At 38.4% G+C, this 22,774-nt stretch overlaps 1 protein-coding gene across 3 annotated transcripts in view; it reads right to left on the reverse strand.

Annotated features, from left to right (window-relative positions):
• Positions 1-1,425: 1,425 nt before the first annotated feature.
• brdt (bromodomain, testis-specific) overlaps positions 1,426-22,774 on the reverse strand; it is a 30,483-nt gene continuing 9,134 nt past the window's right edge. For 2 of the 3 annotated variants that reach the window (XM_067459550.1, XM_067459549.1), the window contains exons 6-21: positions 16,027-16,392; positions 15,813-15,941; positions 15,494-15,703; positions 14,128-14,306; positions 13,722-14,002; positions 11,652-11,744; positions 7,610-7,738; positions 6,179-6,240; positions 5,862-6,024; positions 5,305-5,646; positions 4,947-5,035; positions 4,065-4,176; positions 3,915-3,982; positions 3,631-3,824; positions 3,171-3,369; positions 1,426-2,223 (exon numbers count right to left, since the gene is read on the reverse strand). In XM_067459550.1, coding sequence (XP_067315651.1) covers positions 2,155-2,223; positions 3,171-3,369; positions 3,631-3,824; positions 3,915-3,982; positions 4,065-4,176; positions 4,947-5,035; positions 5,305-5,646; positions 5,862-6,024; positions 6,179-6,240; positions 7,610-7,738; positions 11,652-11,744; positions 13,722-14,002; positions 14,128-14,306; positions 15,494-15,703; positions 15,813-15,941; positions 16,027-16,392 — 2,685 coding nt within the window. In that variant the 3' untranslated portion in view covers positions 1,426-2,154. The remainder of the gene's footprint in view (positions 2,224-3,170; positions 3,370-3,630; positions 3,825-3,914; positions 3,983-4,064; positions 4,177-4,946; positions 5,036-5,304; positions 5,647-5,861; positions 6,025-6,178; positions 6,241-7,609; positions 7,739-11,651; positions 11,745-13,721; positions 14,003-14,127; positions 14,307-15,493; positions 15,704-15,812; positions 15,942-16,026; positions 16,393-22,774) is intronic. The other variant, XM_067459551.1, reaches the window with a different exon arrangement.

Genomic DNA, 22,774 nt, shown 5'->3' on the forward strand with positions numbered 1-22,774 from the left:
TTTGCCTAGTATACAACAATAAAATATACAGCGCCTCATGATACATTAAAATTACAATTTCTCGAGACCAACGAGACCTATGCTCCGCCTGCATTTTAGATATTCATAACGTAAAGATTAAAAAATGTCATAAAAGAGATGCATTGGAAAAAAAGTTGTGGATTATGTAGGATTCTGCTATTGACTTACATAAACAAATAATTAAAATAAAAACCAAACAAAGAAAAAAAAAATAGGCTAAATAATCGTTAAAGAGAGATAAAGTCCAAATAACTTTTGGGCCTGGAAATGATGTATATTATTAATTATAGATTGATGATTATTTAAATGTACAGGATAGACCTTGATACGGTGTAAAAAGGGACAAAAGTTAGCAGTTGCACAGTGAAATGCTTGAATCAGTTCTAAACCATATTTAGAATTTTCATATTGACAACCAGAAGGCTACCAGCTGTTGTGATTTTATCTAAAATAATGTTTACATATTAGAAATCTAAGAAATGGTTATCAGTTCAAACAATATTATCTACATTTTGTTTTTGAAACATTTTTAGGTAAAGCAAAAAAAAAAAAAAAAAAAAGCAAAAAAAAGTGACATCTCTATAAGTTGCTTTTCACATCATGGCAACAGCTGGTGAAACCAATGTTCAAAATAAAAATCTGTAAAAACAGTTATACTGTGAAATATTACTATATAATGGTTATTCCTTGGATTTGGTAAAATAGGCTTTTTAAAATGGTGGATCACCAAAATAAAATAAGACTTTCACTATGCTTTCGTATGTCCATTATTAATTAACAATTGCATTTAAATATTTTTCCCCATCAGGGCTCGTCATGAATGTGTACTGGGTAACAAGAATGATCAAAACATAAATATTTATTCACTTCATTGTAAATGACCACAACACACATTTTAATGAAAATACTTATTTATTTTATTGATTTAACTTTTAGAATGTGATTTCTTTGAAATAATGTCTTTCCCTCACTAGCATGTGACACCTCAGCATGGTGGTGTAATGAATAAAGTGCTTGTGATGAAAACTGCCACAACCATTATAGTCAGAGAAACGATTTAGAACATGTTTTCAGTGCAGTACAATCACCAGATCACACCTTGGAATCGACACGGCTCTGGAGAAAACACTAACATTAGGCACGGAGAACTGCCTATCATCTCCAAAAGAGAAACATATGGCACTGCACTTCCAAGTGGATACAAATAGAAATACAGGAAGTGCAATAACTCCTCTAAATAAGTCGAAGGCAGACACCTGAAGAAAAAAAAGAAAAATAGGAGCCCCTCCCCCCAGTAACAAAACACTAAATATTTATACACACATGCTTACATTACATTTCTGACACTACAGAAATATGTTTTTATTTATTTATTCATATTATATATATATATATATATATATATATATATATATATATATATATATATATATATATATATATATATATATATATATATATATATGCATATATAACTTAAACAGGACAAGTTTAACGCAGCCAGCGCATTTTCTGTTTAAATTGCTGCATCGAGTCAAATGTATGAAATACCAGCTAACAGGATAAACAGGGGCAGGGCCCTGCACAGGAATATCCTTTACAGTTCTGACAACAGCTAGCGCAAGACAACCAGCTATGCAATATTCATACAGCAGGAGAGTTGATGGAATGTGTCAAAGATTACGATTGCAATAATAAACCAAGAGAAGTAAACATTCTTCTTTATAAACAAAAATACAGAATAACAAAAAAAACTGTTGTGAAACGTCAAGACATGTTTCTCTTTCAAAACTGCCTCGGACAATCAGCAGCGTTTCAGTGCAGGCATTTCTGGATCCAAAATATCAAAAACTCAAGAATATACACTCAACACTGTTAATGGTGAAAATATTGGTCTTACAACATTGTACAATGTCCACTACTGTATTCTTATTTTTACAAGAGCTAATTTGTTACAAATGTAAAGTGATGCAGCTGTATTGCAGTGTTTTCTGCCCGTCAAAAGACTAAGACCCGTTTCAGTCACCAGGACTCATGGAGCAAGTAAGTGATGGGAAAAGACGGCCTGCACTGTTCACTGAACAGAAGCGCAACACAAACAAGCACTTTTTTTTTTGTTGATTTGTTTACATCTCAGTCCAAGTTCTTCTCAAAGGTTGCCATTATGTCACTCTGCATGGTCATATCAATGACTCCTGACATCTAGAGAAAGAGCATTAAAAAGAAAAGTATGCTTCCTTAATAACATCATAAAACATCATCATCATCACTACTACTACTTTGAAAACACATTAATAAATAACTTAATTATATGGTGTTAAAGGATTAGTTCACTTCAAAATTTAACACACCCCCCATCTCATCCAAGATGTTCACGTCTTTTTCTTCAGTCAAAAATAAATTAAGTTTGAGGAAAACATTCCATGATTGGCCTTCATATAATGCATTTCAATAGCAACCAATGTGATATACCACAAAGAATTACAAACACCAATGTCGAGAATTCATGATTAAAAAGTATACAGTATACTTTTTTTGTTGTTGAAAATGACCGATCATTTCACTAGATAAGACTCTATTCATCGGCTGGGATCGTGCAGAGCTAGCAGTGCAGAGCCTCTGAAACCCTTCAAAACTGCCTTGATTTGGAACATATATTGGTTGCAACTGAAACGCATTATATGGAGAAATATCCTGGAATGTTTTCCTCAAAGAAATGTATTTCTTTTCAAATGAATAAATATATATATATATATATATATATATATATATATATATATATATATATATATATATATATATATATATATATATATATATATATATATATACACACACACACACACACACACACACACACACACACACACACACACACATATACATACACACACATATACATGAATATGCAATGTGATGCACACATTTAGCAAAATGCTCCTCTCTAGAGTTTATTTTTGTAGCTGACTAAGAGTTTATGGTCACTGAATGGCTTTCTGAGATAAATTTAAGATTAATGCAATTACATTTCGGCAAGTTGTAGAAGAACCCTCAATAATACATTTTTATGGTATCTTTAAAAAAAATTGCATTTGTTTTAATTGTGTTTATACCTAAATACTTAAATACTTTGTGTTTAAAGTACTTACAGCCTCTCTTCTGCGGCGCTCTTGCTCTCTCTTACGGGCCATCTCTCGTTCTCGGTCTACAGAGTTTTGCTGAAGAGAGCAGGGCTCAGGCGCTTTGGGTGTATCCAAGATGGCGGCCATCAGAGGCAGCTCTGCTGACTCCACTTCTGGCTTTGAAGGCTGGCAGTCCGGCTTGGTCTTTGGGAGCTGCTGCGTCAGACTAGAAAGCATTAAAGGCCACATTGTCAACTAGTTCAGTGAGTAGAGTCATAACAGTCATGGGCTATCGGGATTCGTAGGTAAATTAATAAGATAAATAACATTTTGAATGCATGTCGCAAAATCGCTAGGTTTTGAATCAAAGCCATGGGAAGTTGTGGTCAGCTGGAATCATGTCTCCAGCCAGGTAGAGATTGAAACTTTTCCAAAATGAAACTTACATAACATCTTTATTGCCTGAAAAATACAATTCTGTTTATACCCAGTTTTGTCTGTGCTGCTCTTCTCTCGACCAGCCTCCATTTGCAGTTTACGAGCTCTCTCGCGTTCCTCTTTCTCCATGGCAACTTTGCGGAACTGCTGGAAACTTTCCTTAGATGATTTGATGGGGCAAGGATTTTGAGTAGCCATCTTACCCAGGCTGGTCCAGGAGTCAGCATGCTTTAGGACAATATCCTTAAACACACATGAATAGATCTAAAATTATCAGAGGCCACTAAAGATTGAGCACATATTTTGCTATACACACATGTAAAGCATCTGTACCTTTTTAGGCAGGGAGGATTTGGCATCTTCAATAGACTTGCATAGTTCACTGGAATCATGTTTCGCTCCTAAATAATATAACAAAGGATTTTTTTAAAGAAACAATTGAGGGGAAGGACTGCAGAGGAAAACGGCGGGAGAAATGCTGACCGTGCATTTTGTGCAGCTGAACGGAGGGTTCATCCAGCGTCTCTGGGCAGCCCTGGTCATCCCTTATATTGGTTAATGGACTCTCGTGCAGAGGTGACAACAATCTACATTGCTGTAGAGACAGACAGTACAAGAAGTCATTTGAGGTTGAAAATGATTTTCAGTACTGCAGCATACCGTGAGTGTATATTAATACCGTTTGTTTGTTTTTGAGATCTGATAAGAGCATTTGAACCAAGAAATGGGGAAGCCAAATTTAACCAGATTGTTCTAATGACAATAGGGAAGTCCAAACAGAAAGTCCACAGCTATGCACCTTATTATGCAACTTTGAATTTGTGATATATCATATATCAGTTATTGGCTTTAAAATATAAAGCATTATTGGTATCGGCACATCCCTACTTTCGTTACAGATTAGTTTTGGTGACCCTAACTGACATCATACACAACCGAATTTTGTATTGTTAGGTCATATTCAGGGGTAGGCACCCCAGAAATAAATAGAAAAAATAAGACATTTTTTGAGCTACGACAAGGTTTTTCCTGCCTCAAAATTCACCACCGTTTACCAGCTTCTTTGTTTTCGTCATTGTTAAGCCTGCCCACAAACACTACACATGATGCGATTGGCCTAACCAGAGTTTGGGTTTTACAGCTCACAAAACAACAGAGTTGCTAGACTACCCTGGCTGCAAATTAGATGACTTTAGGGGGCTTATTGCTTATATTAAAATAAATAAATATTATACACACACACTATAAAGCATAACTTAAAGAAAGTGTCAGCACAAATCTAATATATTTTAAAGTCCCTAATTTAACTAAACAATTGACAAAACACTCTCTCCATATGGATATGTTTAGCAGAAAGAGAATTACCTCAAACTGAGAGCTGGAGGTAGGCTGAGATCCTGTGACGAGCATGGCTGCAGGAGGTGAGGTCAGTGGTGAAAGAAGAGGAGGGATGCCTGCAAGATTGAGGAGAGAGAGAGGACTTTACCTTGAATGGTATCCTGTTTTACATGCACATACAATCAGAGGCAGCAATGACATGCAGCTGGGGGGAGAAAAACTAAATTGATGACAAAACTCGACAACACACCACCAGTTAAAAGACGAACACACAATGCTAACCTACAATGGAAGGGGAAAGTTGCAGATGCAGATCGTTAACAGAGCGAGGGCAGAGATCGGCGAGTTTGAGAGTCGACACTCGGCATATCAAGCGACCTCTTACCTTCCTGCTCAGACTTATGTGGAGGCTTCTCTGCAGCAGCAGATGATGTGGCGCCAACCTGAGATACCTGCAGGTCAAGGGGTTCGAGCGAGGGACTACAGGAGAACAATGGGTCTGCAAGGAGTGAGGTGGGTGGGTGTGGGGTGATTAAAACGTGGGAACATTTGGGTGGGGTGGTTATGTTGTCTTCACGGGGGGAGGTGGCGGAAGTGTTACGTAAAGGGCTGAGGTTCTGGTCTGGAGGTGGGCTGAGTGGTAAAGGGCCAGTGCTGGTTTTACGAGGTAGCGGGGCAGCTTTGCCACAAGGTCTGGTTGGCTGAGGTGGCAGCCAGCTGTGTAACGCTGTCGTGGAAGCAGAGGGATGGACAGAAAGGTGTTAAACCGATAAATCAATGCTGCAGACATCCATCTGGTCTCCAAAAGTTGTTTTAGATTTAGACGAGGCATAAAAAGAAACCATTTTCATTTTTGGTGGTCATTTCATTCTTGTTGTGCGATGTGGCCACAGAAAACACATTAACATGAAAGGAATTATGAACAATGGCACCATGCCTAACCTGGGATTGCTGTGATGGTGTCCTCAGCAGGATGCTTTGCTTGCTGTGACGCAAACAGGTCTTTGGACTCTGCCTCTGAGACCAGTGACGCTAGGCGAGACTGGCACGTCACGACTGAGGCAGAAAAAGAGTCCTTTACCTCAGCAGCGGCCTGCCGCATTGCCTGTTCGGGGAGGGGGACAATGGGGCAATATTTCACTCAGGAAAAATCTGGCACTACATGAAGTGAAATTCTCCATGTGCCATCATCAAAGTTTAAAGGAGTGGGAGTAGGCCATTTAATAATGGTTGTCTCTTATTGGCTTGTGTGCTTTTACCTTGTTTTTATTTTTGTTGGCATGGCCAGGGGCTTTGCTTTGCTTCCTCTTAGCTTTCTGTTCTGTAAGAAACGCACAATGCACACTGAGGTCATTTCACTTCAGTCATGGCTGCGGGAAAGGCGAACCCCATCCCATGGGCATTTCTGCTGATTTACCCAGTTTGTTTGAGCTCCAATAACAAAAAATAAAACAAACTGTATGCATACACAAGTGCTATAAGCATTAAATCGCTGTAATAAAAATAAATACAATCCATAATAAAACTAATTACATTTTTAAGTGGTTGTAATTTGGGTATTTTCAAGTCAAATGTGCACAATGTGTGAAAATGTTTTGTGACACGAGTAAAAGTGAAAAAAATGTGAAATGACAAAAGGGAGTGGGGAGAAATCACAACACTAATCTTAATATTCAACATTTGTCTATGAAAATGCGTTTTTATTTAAATCTCTGGGTGTCAAACACCAAGCTCAATGAGTAAGCTTTACCTGTTTAGGTAAATAAAAATGTACACATCTACAAAATAGGCAAAAGATTTAAAACAGGACAAGTGGTTGCCATTTATGACAAGCTTGCTTTGGTCCTAGCTTCCATGTTGTTTCAAATCTAGTTTACAATCAAAGTACCTCAAAGACAACATATTGACGCATGCTTTTACAATCTATTGTAAAGTTTCATTACATATACATCTCTGGATAACCTATCACACAAGTACAAAAGTTGAAATCACAAAGCAATGGAAAAAGAGAATCACATAGTAATGAATGAATGCAGCAGTTTAAAACAGACCAGCTGTAACTCTTAGTAGGGAAAACAGCATGGCTCAAACTACTGTGCTCTCAATTATGTTTGAAGATCACAATTTAAAAATAGTGTTTTTAACCTAAATGCAGGGGAACCTAAATAACTCAACTTCAGGTAAACCTCATACCAAGAGCCAACTGGTCTCAAGCTTGTCTTAAACTACAGCACCAACATAAATAAGCGATTATGATGAAAACAAGAACAAAACCTCAAACACAGGAAAACAATAAATAACACCCAAACAAAAACAAAAAAAACTGAAAGCGTGAGAGACCCCTTACATGACTAATAATTGTATCATTATTTGGAGCCAAAAGTGCACAATTTTTATTACAAAAAAAGAGAGAAAGTGAGAGATATGGGACAAGTAGTGAAAAAAGGAACGTACACAATTTTTTTTTTAATTGGGGAGAAAAAAAAAATCTGAACTGCATACCATCTCATGCATTGTTGTCCAGTAGTGAAACAGATTGAAGAGTTTATAACACTGGGATGTCCAAGTAAGCGTTACAATTTTTGATTTGTTTTCTGCATCAGTGGCCAGATAGATAGTGTGGGGGGCAAACTGGCCTGAGAGACAGTAAGTGAATAAAAGGGTTGGTGGGTAGGTGTGAAGCAGCTAACCTGAATCAGAGTCACAGCTATCAGAGGAGCTAGAGTCACTACTACTGCTGTCAGAGCTGGACGAGCTGCTGCTGCTGTCACTCAGACGAGACGGACGGCTTGTGTCTTTAAACTCACCTTCCATTTCAACTGCACATAGAAAGAAAAATAAATAAATACACATTTATATTGCCTCTATATGATTACTAAGGGTGCAATGATATACAAACTGAACCAAAAGCTGCGATACACCACCCACGGTAGGAACTGTGATAGTCTCATGTCGAACCGAACGAGCACCACCCGCCGCCACCCTGGCCCAGCTCTTATTTCACCTTGTGCCACAAAATTATTTATGACGACATTTGATTAAATAGCAATTAGTACAATTTTAACAACTAAGAAGAGCTGTATTTTTACTAGGGCTGTCAATCGATTAAAATATTTAAATCACGCTTAATCACATTGTCATGAGTTAACTCGCGATTAATTGCAATTAAATCGCACATTTGTATCAGTTCTAAATGTACCTTAAATTAATGCTGCAAGTTTTTAATACTTTAATCAACTTGGGTATGGACAAATATGCACGTTTTATGCAAAATTACATTTATTAGTGGTGAAACCATACTCAGAGCATGAAGACTAGACATGTATCAAAGGTCATAGATGTTTTTCAAAGAACTAGTTCATGTCTCTTAAGCCTAAGCTTAAATTCAGAATAAGGAGTGATATCCTCATTTTAAAAATATAAATAAAAGGAGTTAACAGGTCGTATGAAAAATTGGTAATGTGAAAGCAGTCATGCGGACCTGGGAGCGCACAAGTACCACACCATACCTGGAGGAGGTCCATATTCCACCAGTGGGAATATAGTGTGGCCCCTTTAAGAGATGCGCGTCCCTGTCAGTATTGTGTGTGTGTGCCTAACTGTGCCACGATTCACACGAACAGTCAATGTGAGAAACACGGACATGTGGGCGTTCTTATTCAGAAAAGAAACCTGCGTATTTAGTCGATTGTAATTTATTTAGTTCAATAAAAACACATGTACTAAGTGGTGATGGTGTTGATGATTTACCTCAGATATGAGCAAGACTGGAGTTTAATACAAGTTAAGTAGAAAATATGGTAGCTTATGTAGGCTATAACTGCACTTATTTCAGAGTAATGTTATCTTTAACCCTTTTTTTCCCCTATTAATGTTTGCTGCTGCATCTTTTACAACTGGATGATCTTAATTTCTCCAACTACGGGCCATGGATCAAACTGAAAATGTGTGTTGCGTTAATCGCGCATTAATAAAATTAATTTGCGTTAACGCGTTAATTTTGACAGCCCTAATTTTTACTAATTACTATGATATTATTCACGAAAAATACACAAAATGTTTGTCGTCCAAGTATATGACTTGGGCAATAGCCCAAGCTGCATGGTGGAAGAACAAAGAAAGCCAGTTTAGCTAAATGCTACCTTTGAGTCCCCGCCATTTTATCATAATAATACTTCTGTCCGACTGTTTGTTTCTGTCTGGTTTCACTCTTATTCTTGTTTTTATTGTTTTGATTTTATTTCTCTATACGCTGTTCAGCACTTTGGATAGTTTTACTACGTTTAAATGCGCTATTTAAATAAACTTTACTTACTATTTAATAGCTTTAACTTATTGGCCTATTTATTCATCAGTATTAATCATATTCGTACAATTTCTGGTTTTTTTTTTGGTAGACTAAAGTGGGAAATTACTTGTGTGTGTAAATTTAATGAAACAAATTAGCTTTTTTATTTTATTTTAAACATTACTCTAAATGTTTAAAATAAATGCTTAAAATAAATGCTTAACTGCTCTTAAGAAAACATGAAGCCAATGTATTTTTTACATACATACATATACCCAATTTTAGCTTCGGCTAAAATGTTGTAGTATGTAACATGTGTTTATGTGACATACTTGTCCCTACTCAAATAAACAAAAAAAAATAAATAAATAAATAAAGTTAAAGATAAAGTTAAATTTTTATTATTAAAGAGCAGGCATATTGCAGGTTAAAAAAAAATTGAGATGAACATATAACCTTGTATGAAAATGCCATATGAAAAGGTAATGCAGGATTTAAAATGTTTTTAAAAGACACAAGAGCACAAATTTAGCAGATAAGGTGGCCGTTTCGTTGGCTGTTTGTAAAAAAACGCTGTTTTTTTCAACATCGCGTCATATTACGCCACGACAGGGATTCGTCTGCCAAGCTCTGCGTTGGCTCAGTGCAGAATAGGTTGGTATTTTGTAGTAATCAGTGTATTTTCGGTCGTTTTTCTATTTAAATTTATCATTGTCATGGAAAATTATTGTGTCCAGCCTGTCAGGACATCGAGTCCACAGGTTTCCTAAAAAAATACGTTTGCGTTTTGTGCAGGTGAAGAGATGGTACTTCACTTCTGCATCTGCTTTGACACACGTGGTGGTGTGTGTGTGTGTTCACTTTACACCGCAGATTATCAGCGATATGATGAAGTTTAACATTCCAATACTCATGTAGTTAAAGGATAATATTAAATGATTAAACACTCACACGCAATGCTTCTTGGTTATTGTTTTTACATTAATCAATTTCAACATTGATTAATACAAAGTATGTAGGCTACATAAACACAAATGAATAGTCTCACACTTTTTAAAAAAAGTCAGGAATTATGTGCTGATAATGTATACATATATTATTCAAGCCATGTATACATATACATATGTACATCGTTCACTCAAATACATACTCAAAACGTCATACATCCTCACACTATCGACGGTGAATCGGCACAAAATAAACCCATAACACAGAATGAGTGAATAAAGGATCACAATAACACGTTATACTGTCTGTGGCTCGGCCGCTGCGGGAGGTGTGACGGTCGGTCACGGATCTGTCAGAGGATCAGCTCGGAGAAACCGCGTGAACTGAGCACCGTAACTGAGGCGATCCGGGCGAACACATACACACGAGCGTTTGCGTTAAACAGAGACTGGAGACTCAAAACAGAGACTCAATGTTGCTGCTATCTTTGATAGAAAACATTACTTATGTGCAAATGATTTGTTGAAAAGCATAGAACAGCAGCCTTTTCAACAGAAACAACCAGAGGGAGTGAGAGCGTATGTGTGTGTGTGTGTATGTGTAAAAAGGCACTGTATGGTTGCAGCAACTGAGCTATAGCATAATAATACTCATAGATCTAGCCTGTGACATTGTTGTGCATGATTTGGCAATAGGAGACAGCCATGCTGGTGAAAAATCAAGCCGACTCCCGAATTTTTTGATTTTGTATGTTTAAAAAATATTGTGATAGGGAGGTGCGAGAAACGTGCTCGGCTCGTCGTGTTTTTCCTCACATGATGCGAGCCACGACCATACGAGTATCCACAATGTCCACGCGAGGGAAAAACATTGTCTGCGAGCTCGTATGGGTGCAAAAACAGCACAGTGTAACGTTACAACCTGCGCCCGGCTTTAACATCTAATGTGGACGGCGAGTGTGACTTAAGCCAGATGGCCACACAACAATTCAAATCATCTCCTCTAAATGTTGTTCTGTCTAATCCTGGCCTGTCCCTTATTGTGAATCATAATTGCATGGCTGTGGTCTGCCATATGACTATTAATAAACATTTATAATTTCCACAGCGTCCCAACTGCCATTGCGATCCATTGTTTTCCTATGGTTGAAAGTCACCGCACTCACTCTCGTTATGTCACTTCCGGTTTGCGCATTTTTAGATGCGGAAGTAAAACGAATGACTCAAAAAGCCTTATTAGCGTATTTACAAGTATATTTTAAAGAAAATCTAGGTCCTACATTATTTTTCTATACACTGACTGACTGGAGTCTCTAACCTGCAATATGCTCTTTAAGTTAAAAGTGAATATAGGTGTTGTTATTACTAGTGCCCTGCCATGAACCCTGTCTCCACAGAAAACAGAACCGAACTGAACTGTGGCTCCAAAACCGTGACAGAAACCAAACCGTGGCACTGGTGTATCGTTATATATACAAAATGAATACATATACTCACTTTTGGCCTTTTTATTGGAGTTTGGTTCTCCAGTTGTGTGTTGTAGCTCTTTATCCATTTCCTTGATTTTAGACTTCTTTTGTGACTTCTTTTCTAAAAATGTAAACAGATTAAACGTATAAATTTAAGCTAAAAAGTCCCCCTTTACACACAATTGTGCAATTCTTGAAGTTCATTTTACTGTTTTTTTTTTTTACATCCAAATTATGTGGCACCACTGCTTTAAAAAAAATTGTACATTGAATTTTGTCTTTTCAAATAATGAGAAGGAAAATAACAGGGTATATGTAGGGATCCTGAAGTTAATTTCAATACCTTTTTAAGACTTTTTAAAGACCTTCTCAAAATATTTTAAGACCTCATCGCACTTCAAGTTCTAATCGGCAACAAACCTTTAATAAACAGTTGTAGTCGAATGTAGACTTAAAATCTCTAGCGTAGGCCAATTTTGTATCGTTTATATTGCTTATCTATTTTACAACATATGGAGGGCGACAACATTACCTAACTGCGCATTTCGCAAAATACATGACGTCACCCTTAGACAGCGCTCGCCAGGGATGGAAATTAACTTTTTTCAAAGTCTACCACTCAATGTTTTTACCAGCCACTTTTTTGTTTTTAACAAATTAATACTACAAGCTCTACAATACTTTTACAACAGCTCTACAACAGTTTATTTAATCTCAAGTCTCAATGAAATACTGACATTTTCACGATGATTTGTGGTCTTTTATGGCTTCCAGTTTTATGGTTTAGTCCCAAGAATAAAACTATTCGTTTTGGCATCTTTGAAGCGTGTTGACAACATACTGAGCAGAACATTGTCAGTAGGGATGCACCGAAATCAAAATTCTTGGCTGAAACAAAAAAAGAAGAAACCAAAGCCGAAAAATAAAATTTAAAATTCAAACTAGAATGTTTAACTCGACCTCACTCATGTGTACATTAAATAATAATGTACAGGCCTACTGGCCTGCAGAAAGGTACAGAAATTGAATAAAGTAATCAAATGTAAAATAACTGCATATTTAACTGTTTAAATGAAAGATTAATCCTTATTGAACTTGCAAAAGCTATTCAATCAAGAGCATTGTTTAATGTCAAACTAAATATAAGGACATCACTCAGGCAGCAGTAAAGGCTACTGCGCCTTTAAGACCTGAGGCAGGGATATGCTCGTCTTTCTCGACTGTGCATACTATACAGTCCTCTTAAGGCATATTCAGACTATGTCTGCTAGGATACTCATCAAGATTGACATGTTGACATACTTCTTGTGTGAGTTTGTCTGTTGAAGTGCAAGACTTGAAAGAGAACTCAATATTTGCGCGCTGTGAGACGAGCTTCTCTCAGCGCGCGCGCGAGTCTCACGGCGCGTCTTCACGCGAGTGATGACGGAGAAAACGACTGGTCATAATGCGCACATACGGCAGCACACGCATCCATTGAACAAAGTTTACAAAGAGGTGAAACAGCTCAGTAGGTGAAGCGAGTTTACCCGCCACAACTCAAAATCAGCCGCATTTGGCTGGTGGCGGTGCTAATTTCCATCCCTGGCGCGCGCTCCGAGCCGATCTCAGACTGAGCGCCCCATTGTTTTTTAATACGTATGGGGATGAAAATAAATATATTCATAAATACTTTTTGGAGTCAAACTCTTTTGACAAAGCTTGAACAAAATACTTTCAAAATTTAAGACTTTATAAAGCCGTGATAAGACTTTTTAATACTTTATAAGGGTCTTAATTTTCCCAAAATTGATTTATCACCTTTTAAGACTTTTCAAGACCCCGCGGATACCCTGAATAAACAAATAATTTAAATGGGAGCCATTTATGCAATTTCAGGCTCCATGGAGGCCAAAACACTGTACTACGATAATCTGTTTTTATAATGAATATTTTCCAAGCCTTGGCACATACTTGATATATTTGCATGTCATCTAATCATATCACACATGGTATGAACAGGCTTTTAGTACTACTTCACACATCATTTCATTTACATAGCTTTCCATATATGTCCCAGCATCAAAAGCTGTAAATAATGACTGTAAATATTACTCACTGTCGGTTTCTTTTATTTTTTTGCGAAGGCAAGTTACAACGTAGCACTCAAGAGCTCGAAGAGTTGAAGGTTTAAGAGTCTCAAAGTCGATCTCGATCTCCTCAGGGTCTGTGTCCCTGAGCAGAGGTTCTCGCGCCTTGATGATGTTCACTACTTTGCCAAGCTTGTCCCCAGGAAGCTTGTTAATGTCTAAACTCAGTTGCCGTTTCTCCTCATAAGACATGGGTAACGTGTTCATTTCTTCTTCTTCTTCAGAATCACATGCTCTACTCTCCTTCCGCCTAAGAACAGAAACAACGTTAATTTAGATATCTCTGAGAATATAGTACCATAGTAAAAATACTCCATAAGTTAATTTAGTGTGGAAGTGGCCATGTGCACACAAACACACACAAAACTTTCCTACCTTGATGACTTGCTGCTGTTTGACCTTTTCTGTATTTTTGCAGATTTTTTCATTTCTTCACCTTTTCGCTTACTGGACTCTCTCTCTTTTTTCCTCTTCTTTTTGGACTTTTCCCTTTTCTTTGGTTTCAAGAGTGGTGTTTGGGTCAGTAACTGCAGCTGCTCTCGTACTGCATTCAGCTGGAGAGGAAAAACAGAAATGGCATTAAGAATAAATACGCTCAATCTATAGCTCAAAACCCTTGAAGCTACTTCTCACTGCCTACTATATAAATGGGCTGACTGATCTTGAATGCTCCCATCGGAAAAACTAGATTTGATTTAAACAGGGTTTGATGTTAGCTAACAGCACAATACTGTAATAAGTATAATAATAAAGAAATAGGGGTGTGCGATATCATGATTTTAGATTGTGAGCACGATCCTAACAGTTGCAGTTCTTTGCCATCACAGAAGTGTATTTTGGCATGCTTTTTAAAGCCTTGCCAGTTCAACTTTCACACGAATTTACTCACAAGCTGTTCTATAGTTTCAAAGGACCATAAAACTCACGGTTCAGATCTTATTACGGTTTGTCAAGTGAACAGCCAGTAAAAAACAAACTTGATTTTTCAACAAAAAAAAACAAAAAAATTATTCAATGACTCAATATTCAACACAATACTTACACTCATACTTCACTTTTTCATAACTGGATGAATCAGCTGTTTTAAAAAAAAATTCTTTAAAGAATGTTACTGTTAAATGATCTACTGTAGCTGAAAAAAGGGTAAGACACTGTTTGTTTCACTTGTATCTTGTATTTCCCCACTTATTTGCAATTTGTATTTTTTTTTAAATTAAAGATAAAATAATATTAAGTGAAATAAGACTGACCCACTCCAACTTTGGCCAAATAGTCTGTCATTCTTTTTTCTTCTATATTTTGTAACCTTGTAAGGCTAAATTTTAAAAAGAGAAATTTGTTTGGCTGTACTGCTCAGCGGCTTGCAAAAAAATAAATAATAATAATACATGAAAACAAAATTGTGGATCATGAAGATTGTGGATCATGATCCTGCCTGAAAATAAATATATAAATTAATAGATTTTGTAACTCTGTAGACTTATTTGTGAAGACTTTTCAGTTTTGAGTGTACAATAAGCATATTCAAAAATCCCTCTTTCACTTCTTGGCGAAGAACATTCTGGAAAGGATTTTGCTACCAAGGATACATTTCACACTGACATAATTTGTGTAAGGACTGCGTAATGTTGATGCATACCTTTTGGAAAAGTTGCCAAATCAGGAGTGTGCCAATGATAAATTGTTTTGGAACAGCAAATGCATGCAATAAAGGACACAAATGTCTACATGCAAGTTTTACCTGTTCCTCCAAGCTGGCAAGTCTATGTGCTCTCTCCTCTTCATCCTCCTCTGTGTCTGAGGAGTCTCCTGATGGAGATGATTCGCTATCACTGCTCTCAGAGCTGGACGGACTGTGTGCTCTCTCCTTTTTTACTCTGTTCTGACTCGAGGTTGGGGCTGTATTTCTAGGCTCATCAGGAATCTTAGAGAAGCGAAACTCAAAAACATCCTGGGGAAAAAAAGAGAAAAAGAACAGCCTGTGAGAAAATAATTAATTTCCAGATATTGCATTTATGAAAGGAACTGGGAAGATCAAATGACCAAACCAAAAGACACACCTGGAGTTTCCTTGCCATCCCCACAACCTCATGGCCTGGTGGATTATATTTGTAGCAGTTTGAGAACATGAGTCGCATATCGGCTGCAAATTGCAATGCATCCGTGTACTCACGAGTTTCCATCTTTTTCTGTTAGGACAAAAAAAAGGCCAATACTATCACAATAACAATGACCAAAGATTTTCCAGTAATAGTAACACAATGTGATACTCACTTTTATGGTACTCATATCCATGGGTTGGTGAATGATTTCATGATAATCATCAAGGCCCAGTGCCTTAGCATCCACAGGCTTATAAAAGGGCCAGGCATAAGCAGAATGCTTTTTGGCAAACATCTCTTTTAGGATGGCACAGCAGTATTTTAGTCTTTCAGAGAGTTTGGTCCTTCTGCCCACCTGATGCTGTGGTGGTGATTCAGGAAGGTCTTTACAGGGAGGTTTAATGGGTCGACCACTGCCTCGCCTGGAGAATAACTTTAGGACTTTTGGCTCTTTTACACAAGGGGATGACTCACAGCTGGTAATGGAAGAGGCAGAAGGGGTCGTTGTGTCTGCTTTTCTTTTCACGCCATTTTTCAACTGAAAGAAAACAAGACCATTCATTTAGATAGATGTGGATTACGGTTAAAACAACTAATGGTCAATTATCTTCTCCTACTATCCCACCTTTAGCATATACAGGTCCTTCTCAAAAAATTAGCATACGTGATAAAAGTTCATTATTTTCCATAATGTAATGATAAAAATTAAACTTTTTAGATTCATTGCACACCAACTGAAATATTTCAAGTCTTTTATTGTTTTAATACTGATGATTTTGGCATACAGCTCATGAAAACCCAAAATTCCTATCTCAAAAAATTAGCATATCATAAAAAGGTTCTCTAAACGAGCTATTAACCTAATCATCTGATTAACTCTAAACACCTGCAAAAGATTCCTGAGGCTTTTAAAAACTCCAAGCCTGGTTCATTACTCAAAACCTCAATCATGGTAAGACCTCCGACCCGACCCTGTCCAGAAGGCCATCATTGACACCCTCAAACAAGAGGGTAAGACACAGAAAGAAATTTCTGAATGAATAGGCTGTTCCCAGAGTGCTGTATCAAGGCACCTCAGTGGGAAGTCTGTGGGAAGGAAAAAGTGTGGCAAAAAACGCTGCACAACGAGAAGAGGTGACCGGACCCCGAGGAAGATTGTGGAGAAGGACCGATTCCAGACCTTGGGGGACCTGCGGAAGCAGTGGACTGAGTCTGGAGTAAAAACATCCAGAGCCACCGTGCACAGGCGTGTGCAAGAAATGGGCTACAGGTGCCGCATTCCCCAGGTCAAGCCACTTTTGAAGACCCAAAACTCTGGAAGAGCTTAAAGGACAACTCCGGCAAATTTTTAAGTTTATCTTGATCGTTATATCTTTGTGAGTACAGTCTATAGAAAAAAAACGAACCAGATTGGTGGTTGCAACACAGTTATTACAGTTAATGCCCAGTGCCTCTTAACAGACACAAAATGCAATTAAAATGTCTGTCCAACATAAACAGGTCCCTTACATGACAACGAGATGCGTTTAGCCACTTAGCCATTGTTTAAATTCACCTGTTTTAGACGGCCAGCTGTGTCTCGTGCTGAAGTCCCGTGGGGACTCAGCGGTAGATGGAAAAAAGGAGAAAATGCCTCGTCCAGTTGGGGAAGAGCGTTGTGTGTGTAAAGCATGATTTTAAATTACTGCACATCTTTCCTCAAGCCGTGTGTGCCCAAATGGAAGGATAAATAAAGTGTACATTACTGTCTCAGTGGTTGCACCCATCTTTAACCACGGAATGGCATTATTCTTCAACCGGCCCGGCTGTGTTGTGTCTTTGTAAGTTAGTCAAGTGTTAGCTGTATATTTATACAATTCAGAAAGGCACAAACGCGAACAATTTCTTCTTCACTTGTTAGCCCGATCGGATCATTACTCTAGTGATGTCCGGTCATGAACGAATCGCTCTTTTTTTAGTGAACCGGGCGAACGAGTTCACCAAATCGGACTGAACCGTTCTAAACGGTTCGCGTCTCAAATCAGCGCTGAAAGCACACGTTACTTTAGTTACTCACTTTCTGACATGAGTGACAGTGCCAGACGAATATAAATAATGTGTTGAATTATATGTTGTAACTCCAAACGTTCACTGAACTGAGACATGTTTTGCTGAGAGATCTGATGAACTCACGACCCGCTGATACTGAGCATGCGCGAGTAACTGAACGAGCAGCGGTCCTCTCCTCAGGATCAGCAGTACAGAATCAAAAACTGTTTATCTCAGACACGTTCAATACTGAGAACCATCAAGCCGATGAGCAGAGCCTCTTCATACACACTATGCTCATACCCACTGAACTGTTTTTCCGTCTCCTGCAGGACTTCAGCACGAGACACAGCTAGCCGCCTAAAACACAAAGATATAACAATCTCCTTCGGACTGGGGCTCTATGCAAGAGCTCCCCTCGTGGGGTCTCAATGATCCTAAGAAAGGAGAGAAATCAGCCCAGAACTACACTGGAGGAGCTGGTCAATGACCTGAAAAGTGCTGGGACCACCTTTCCAAGGTTACAGTTGGTAATACACTAAGACGTCATGGTTTGAAATCATGCATGGCACGGAAGGTTCCCCTGCTTATACCAGCACATGTCCAGGCTTGCTTAAGTTTGCCAAAGACCATTTGGATGATCCAGGAGTCATTGGAGAAAGTCATGTGGTCAAATGAGACCAAAATATAACTTTTCGGTCATAATTCCACTAAACGTGTTCGGAGGAAGAAGAATGATGATGAGTACGATCCCAAGAACCCCATCCCTGTGAAGCATGGGGTGGTAGCATCATGCTTTGGGGGTGTTTTTCTACACATGGGACAGGGCGACTGCACTGTATTAAGGAGAGGATGACCGGGCCATGTATTGCGAGATTTTGGGGAACAACCTCCTTCCCTCAGTTAGAGTTGAAGATGGGTGGAGGCTGGGTCTTCCAACACGACAATGACACGAAGCGCACAGTCAGGATAACCAAGGAGTCGCTCTGTAAGAAGCATATCAAGGGATATCTGGCGTTGCCTAGCCAGTCCCCAGACTAGGGCTGGGATAAACGATTATTTTTTAAACGATTAATCTAGCGATTATTTTTTCGCTTATCGATTATCTCCCCATTAATTGCCTAATAGCAATTTATACATGTTGATTTAATTATCTGAATGAAAAAAACTAATTCCTTAACATTGCAATATATGTTTATTGCTCTTAAAATTCCAAAGTAAAAGACTATACAAGAACAATGCATTCAATAAAATCATAACAAAGTGCACGCACACACACACACACACACACACACCCTATTTTGAAGTTACTGCACTCTGCCTTTGTATTGTCTGCAAAAAATGTGGAGTCATGCCAAGGCAAAAGGCAGTAACTTCCATATTATCAATATTTGGTTGCTGATCACCATTTGCAAAATCAATATAGTAACACCTGTATAAAATCTAATGATCATGGCATTTATTTTGGATGATTTACAATTAATTATAGCCATCTTCTTATTACCATCATGTGCTTTGGCTGCATTCTGATGCCATTATTAAGGACACAATACGTCTTGTAAAGAGTATCTTCATTGCTGTGCAGCAAAACTTACAGGTTGATAGGTGACACTGAATTATATGAACAAGATAAGATTTTTTCTAATGAGTAAACATTTGCATATATAATGCAAAGATATAAAAAATAGAACAAATAACAAATCATGTAAAAATGCATGGGATTGGAATAAGATAAATAGCAAATAGTGCCGCTGGTTAATCAAGGGTTAAGTTTGGCTATCACGCTCTAATGACAGCGCTGACTGGATCGGATTGCCCATTCATAGGCTAAACAGAGTAATTATTTATTGCAATATGTTTTTAATGTTTTTATCTAGTAAAAAAAAAAGATACAATAGGCTGCATAGCTTAATTACTTTTACATCTTTGAATGAAAATCGCCTATAGCCTAAAAGGACAACTTTTAGATTGATGTGAACGGCAAGTAGGAATAATTCTCAGAATGCTTGTGGATTAAACATCCCCGATGACGTTCATTGCCATGGATTTTATCGGGTTTACAAGAAAAGGTAGGATATATGGATATAATTGCGAACTGTTACTACTGATTGTATGTGTGAGCGCACGCTGTCACGGCATTCGAGTGCACACAGTCGGGCAGCTCCAAACTGCCTGACAGCGCGCTGAGAGAATATTCTGCATTATGAAAACATGTATGACAGTACACAGGCTCCACCGTAACTTAAACGCGGCAGACTTTAATAGACAGTAAAACAAAGGCGGGACACCATAACTGGATTTCGGTACCGTAACTTAATTTAAACATCTGTCTTCCTGTGTGCAGAAATTTGTTTATGTAGCAGTGACAACAAAACGCGTGCATGCGCACCTGTGCTCCGTGCGCGCCAACCCGCAAGCCTTGCACTTCTGAAAGTCTGAGGAGCCACTCGTGTTGCTACCATAGATATACATAATACATAATATACTTAATTACATAATATACTTTATTATGTATATCTATGGTTGCTACTACTCTCCGGCGCCACCATCTTTATTTTGAGTCTGACGAATCGACGCGCATATTTTGCGCAATGCTCAAAACATTCAAAACAACGCTGTGTGCTGGATTAAACGCGATCATTTTATGCGTGTACATGTGGCATTATTTTTACCCGCTGAGAACTCATGAAGAGCTCATAAAATGTTCAAAACATTCAAAACAGCAGCAGGATTTCCTCCGTTGTGCAGAAAAGAGATGGCCGTTCTGTCGTCTGTACCTGCTAATAATGGGCAACACAGGAACTTTGATGAGAAGAGCCAGGTATGCTTTTTGTGTGTTTTTTCTAGCATTTTCGAAACATGCTCGTCTGACCAAATAGCCTATTGATTAGGCACTTCCTCGTTGCTCCACGTTTGCCCTCTAACGTTAAAGTTACTCATTTTGGATACCTTTCCGCGTCGTCAAATCAGCTGCATTATGCGTCGCATCTTTTGACATTATACGTCCGGTTTTTGGTCCGTTTACATGTCTTTGGTCCGTGTTGTGTTCATATATCAATCGAACCGCACCAGAGTTCGTTTGAAAGCGGACCGAGACCAATCTTTTTAGCGGTCTCGGTCCGCTTATTTGGTGCGCACCAGGGTTCGTATGGCAGCGTTCACATATGTTCAAATGAACCGCACTAAACGAGCAATCGCACCAGGGTTCGTTTTAATCGAACCAAACATGACAAGTGTGAACGCACCCTTAGACCCTGGTTACTGCTGTCAAAACACACCGAGTATCACCCAAAGTTCCTGGTTCCTGGGTAAAGTTCCTGTGGTTGAAACGGGGCTAAAGGCTACCATACCAAATAATAACATTGATTTTCTCAGGTGTTCAAATACTTATTTGCAGCTGTATCATACAAATAAATAGTAAAAAAAAAAAAAAAAAAAAAATCATACATTGTGATTTCTAGATTATTTTTTTTTTAGATTATGGCTCTCACAGTGGACATGCACCTACGATGACAATTTCAGACCCCTCCATGATTTTCAAGTAGGAGAACTTGCAAAATAGCAGGGTGTTTAAATACTATTATTCCTCAATGTGAGCATTCAAAACTTAGTCTCTCACTTCCGTTCAAATGGATCACAGATTTTTATGACATCACCACAGACTTCAGTATCTAATCACATCTTCTGTCCAATCAAATGCGCTCTAGAATCTGAAGCATCCCACCCCTACACTATAAATGGATGCTGAAGCCGTGGCTGAAATCGGTCAGTTGTTAACATATTTACTATTTTCAACATGGTGAATGGAACATAGCGCACTATATATACGATCGGAAACAGTTTCGACAGTGTAAACATGTTTTCAGTTGAGGCGAATGAAGTCTGGTTTCACGTTAGTTTCACGCGCACTGCAGCAGTGCACAGTCTAGACCAGGGCCATTGGCTAGACACAAGACCTCAGAGCGAATCAGCGCACACAACAAAACGTATCGGACCCATTTAAATTCTGCGCAGAATGCTGCATTTCAATGTGATGGAGGAAATTATGATCATAAATGGTTAGAGATTAGGCGGAAACTGTGGCTTTACCGTATAGTCAAACTGTGATATTAACAAAACACTATTGGCTTGTTTTTTTTTTTTAAAGGGGAGGAGCTGCTTACAGCTGGAGCCGTTTCAGTCTACTCTGTATTTTCTACTGCACAAGAGGCGTGATAAACGAGCATTCGAATTACTCTGTAAGTAATTGGATAGTCCTTCAACCTATCAGACCACAAGAGGGCAACAACCAATATCAGTGGCAACGGCCCATCACTTCTCTAGCCATCATCGTGTTAAACTCAGCAATAGCGTGCCAGGTGGACAAGCCAGTCTGTGATTGGTTCCCGCAAAAGTGTAACAGAAGCAGTAGAAATGAAATGTACAGGTTTCCAGACTTAGTTGCAGGGCGAAATCAAATCTCTGGCAGATCAGGCTGAGTTTATCCAGTTTAGTTTTAAAGGTCCTGTTTTTCGTGTGTTTTTGAAGCCTTGATTGTGTTTACAGTGTGTAATATAACATGAGTTAATGTTTTGAGTGTAAAAAAACACAGTATTTTTCACACAATTTACTTATCTCAACACCGCTGTTTTCTCTGTCCTAAAAACGGCCCGATGATTTCCTTGTTCTATGAAGTCCCTCCTTCAGAAATACATAAAGAGTTCTGATTGGGCCAGCGCTTCCCGTGTTGTGATTGGACAGCAGCTTAGCGCACTTTGCCCGGAAAGGTCCCGCCTCTTACCATAACGGGGAGATGCAAGCGCTCAATGTGCGCTCTTCTCCACGTGGGAGAGCAACAAGACCACGCTCCCTTTTTTGCGTAATCTTGTAGGCGGAGGGTTAGTCAACAAACT

The sequence above is a fragment of the Pseudorasbora parva genome, chromosome 12 (genome assembly GCF_024679245.1).
Source record: "Pseudorasbora parva isolate DD20220531a chromosome 12, ASM2467924v1, whole genome shotgun sequence".
NCBI classification, from domain to species: Eukaryota; Metazoa; Chordata; class Actinopteri; order Cypriniformes; family Gobionidae; genus Pseudorasbora; species Pseudorasbora parva.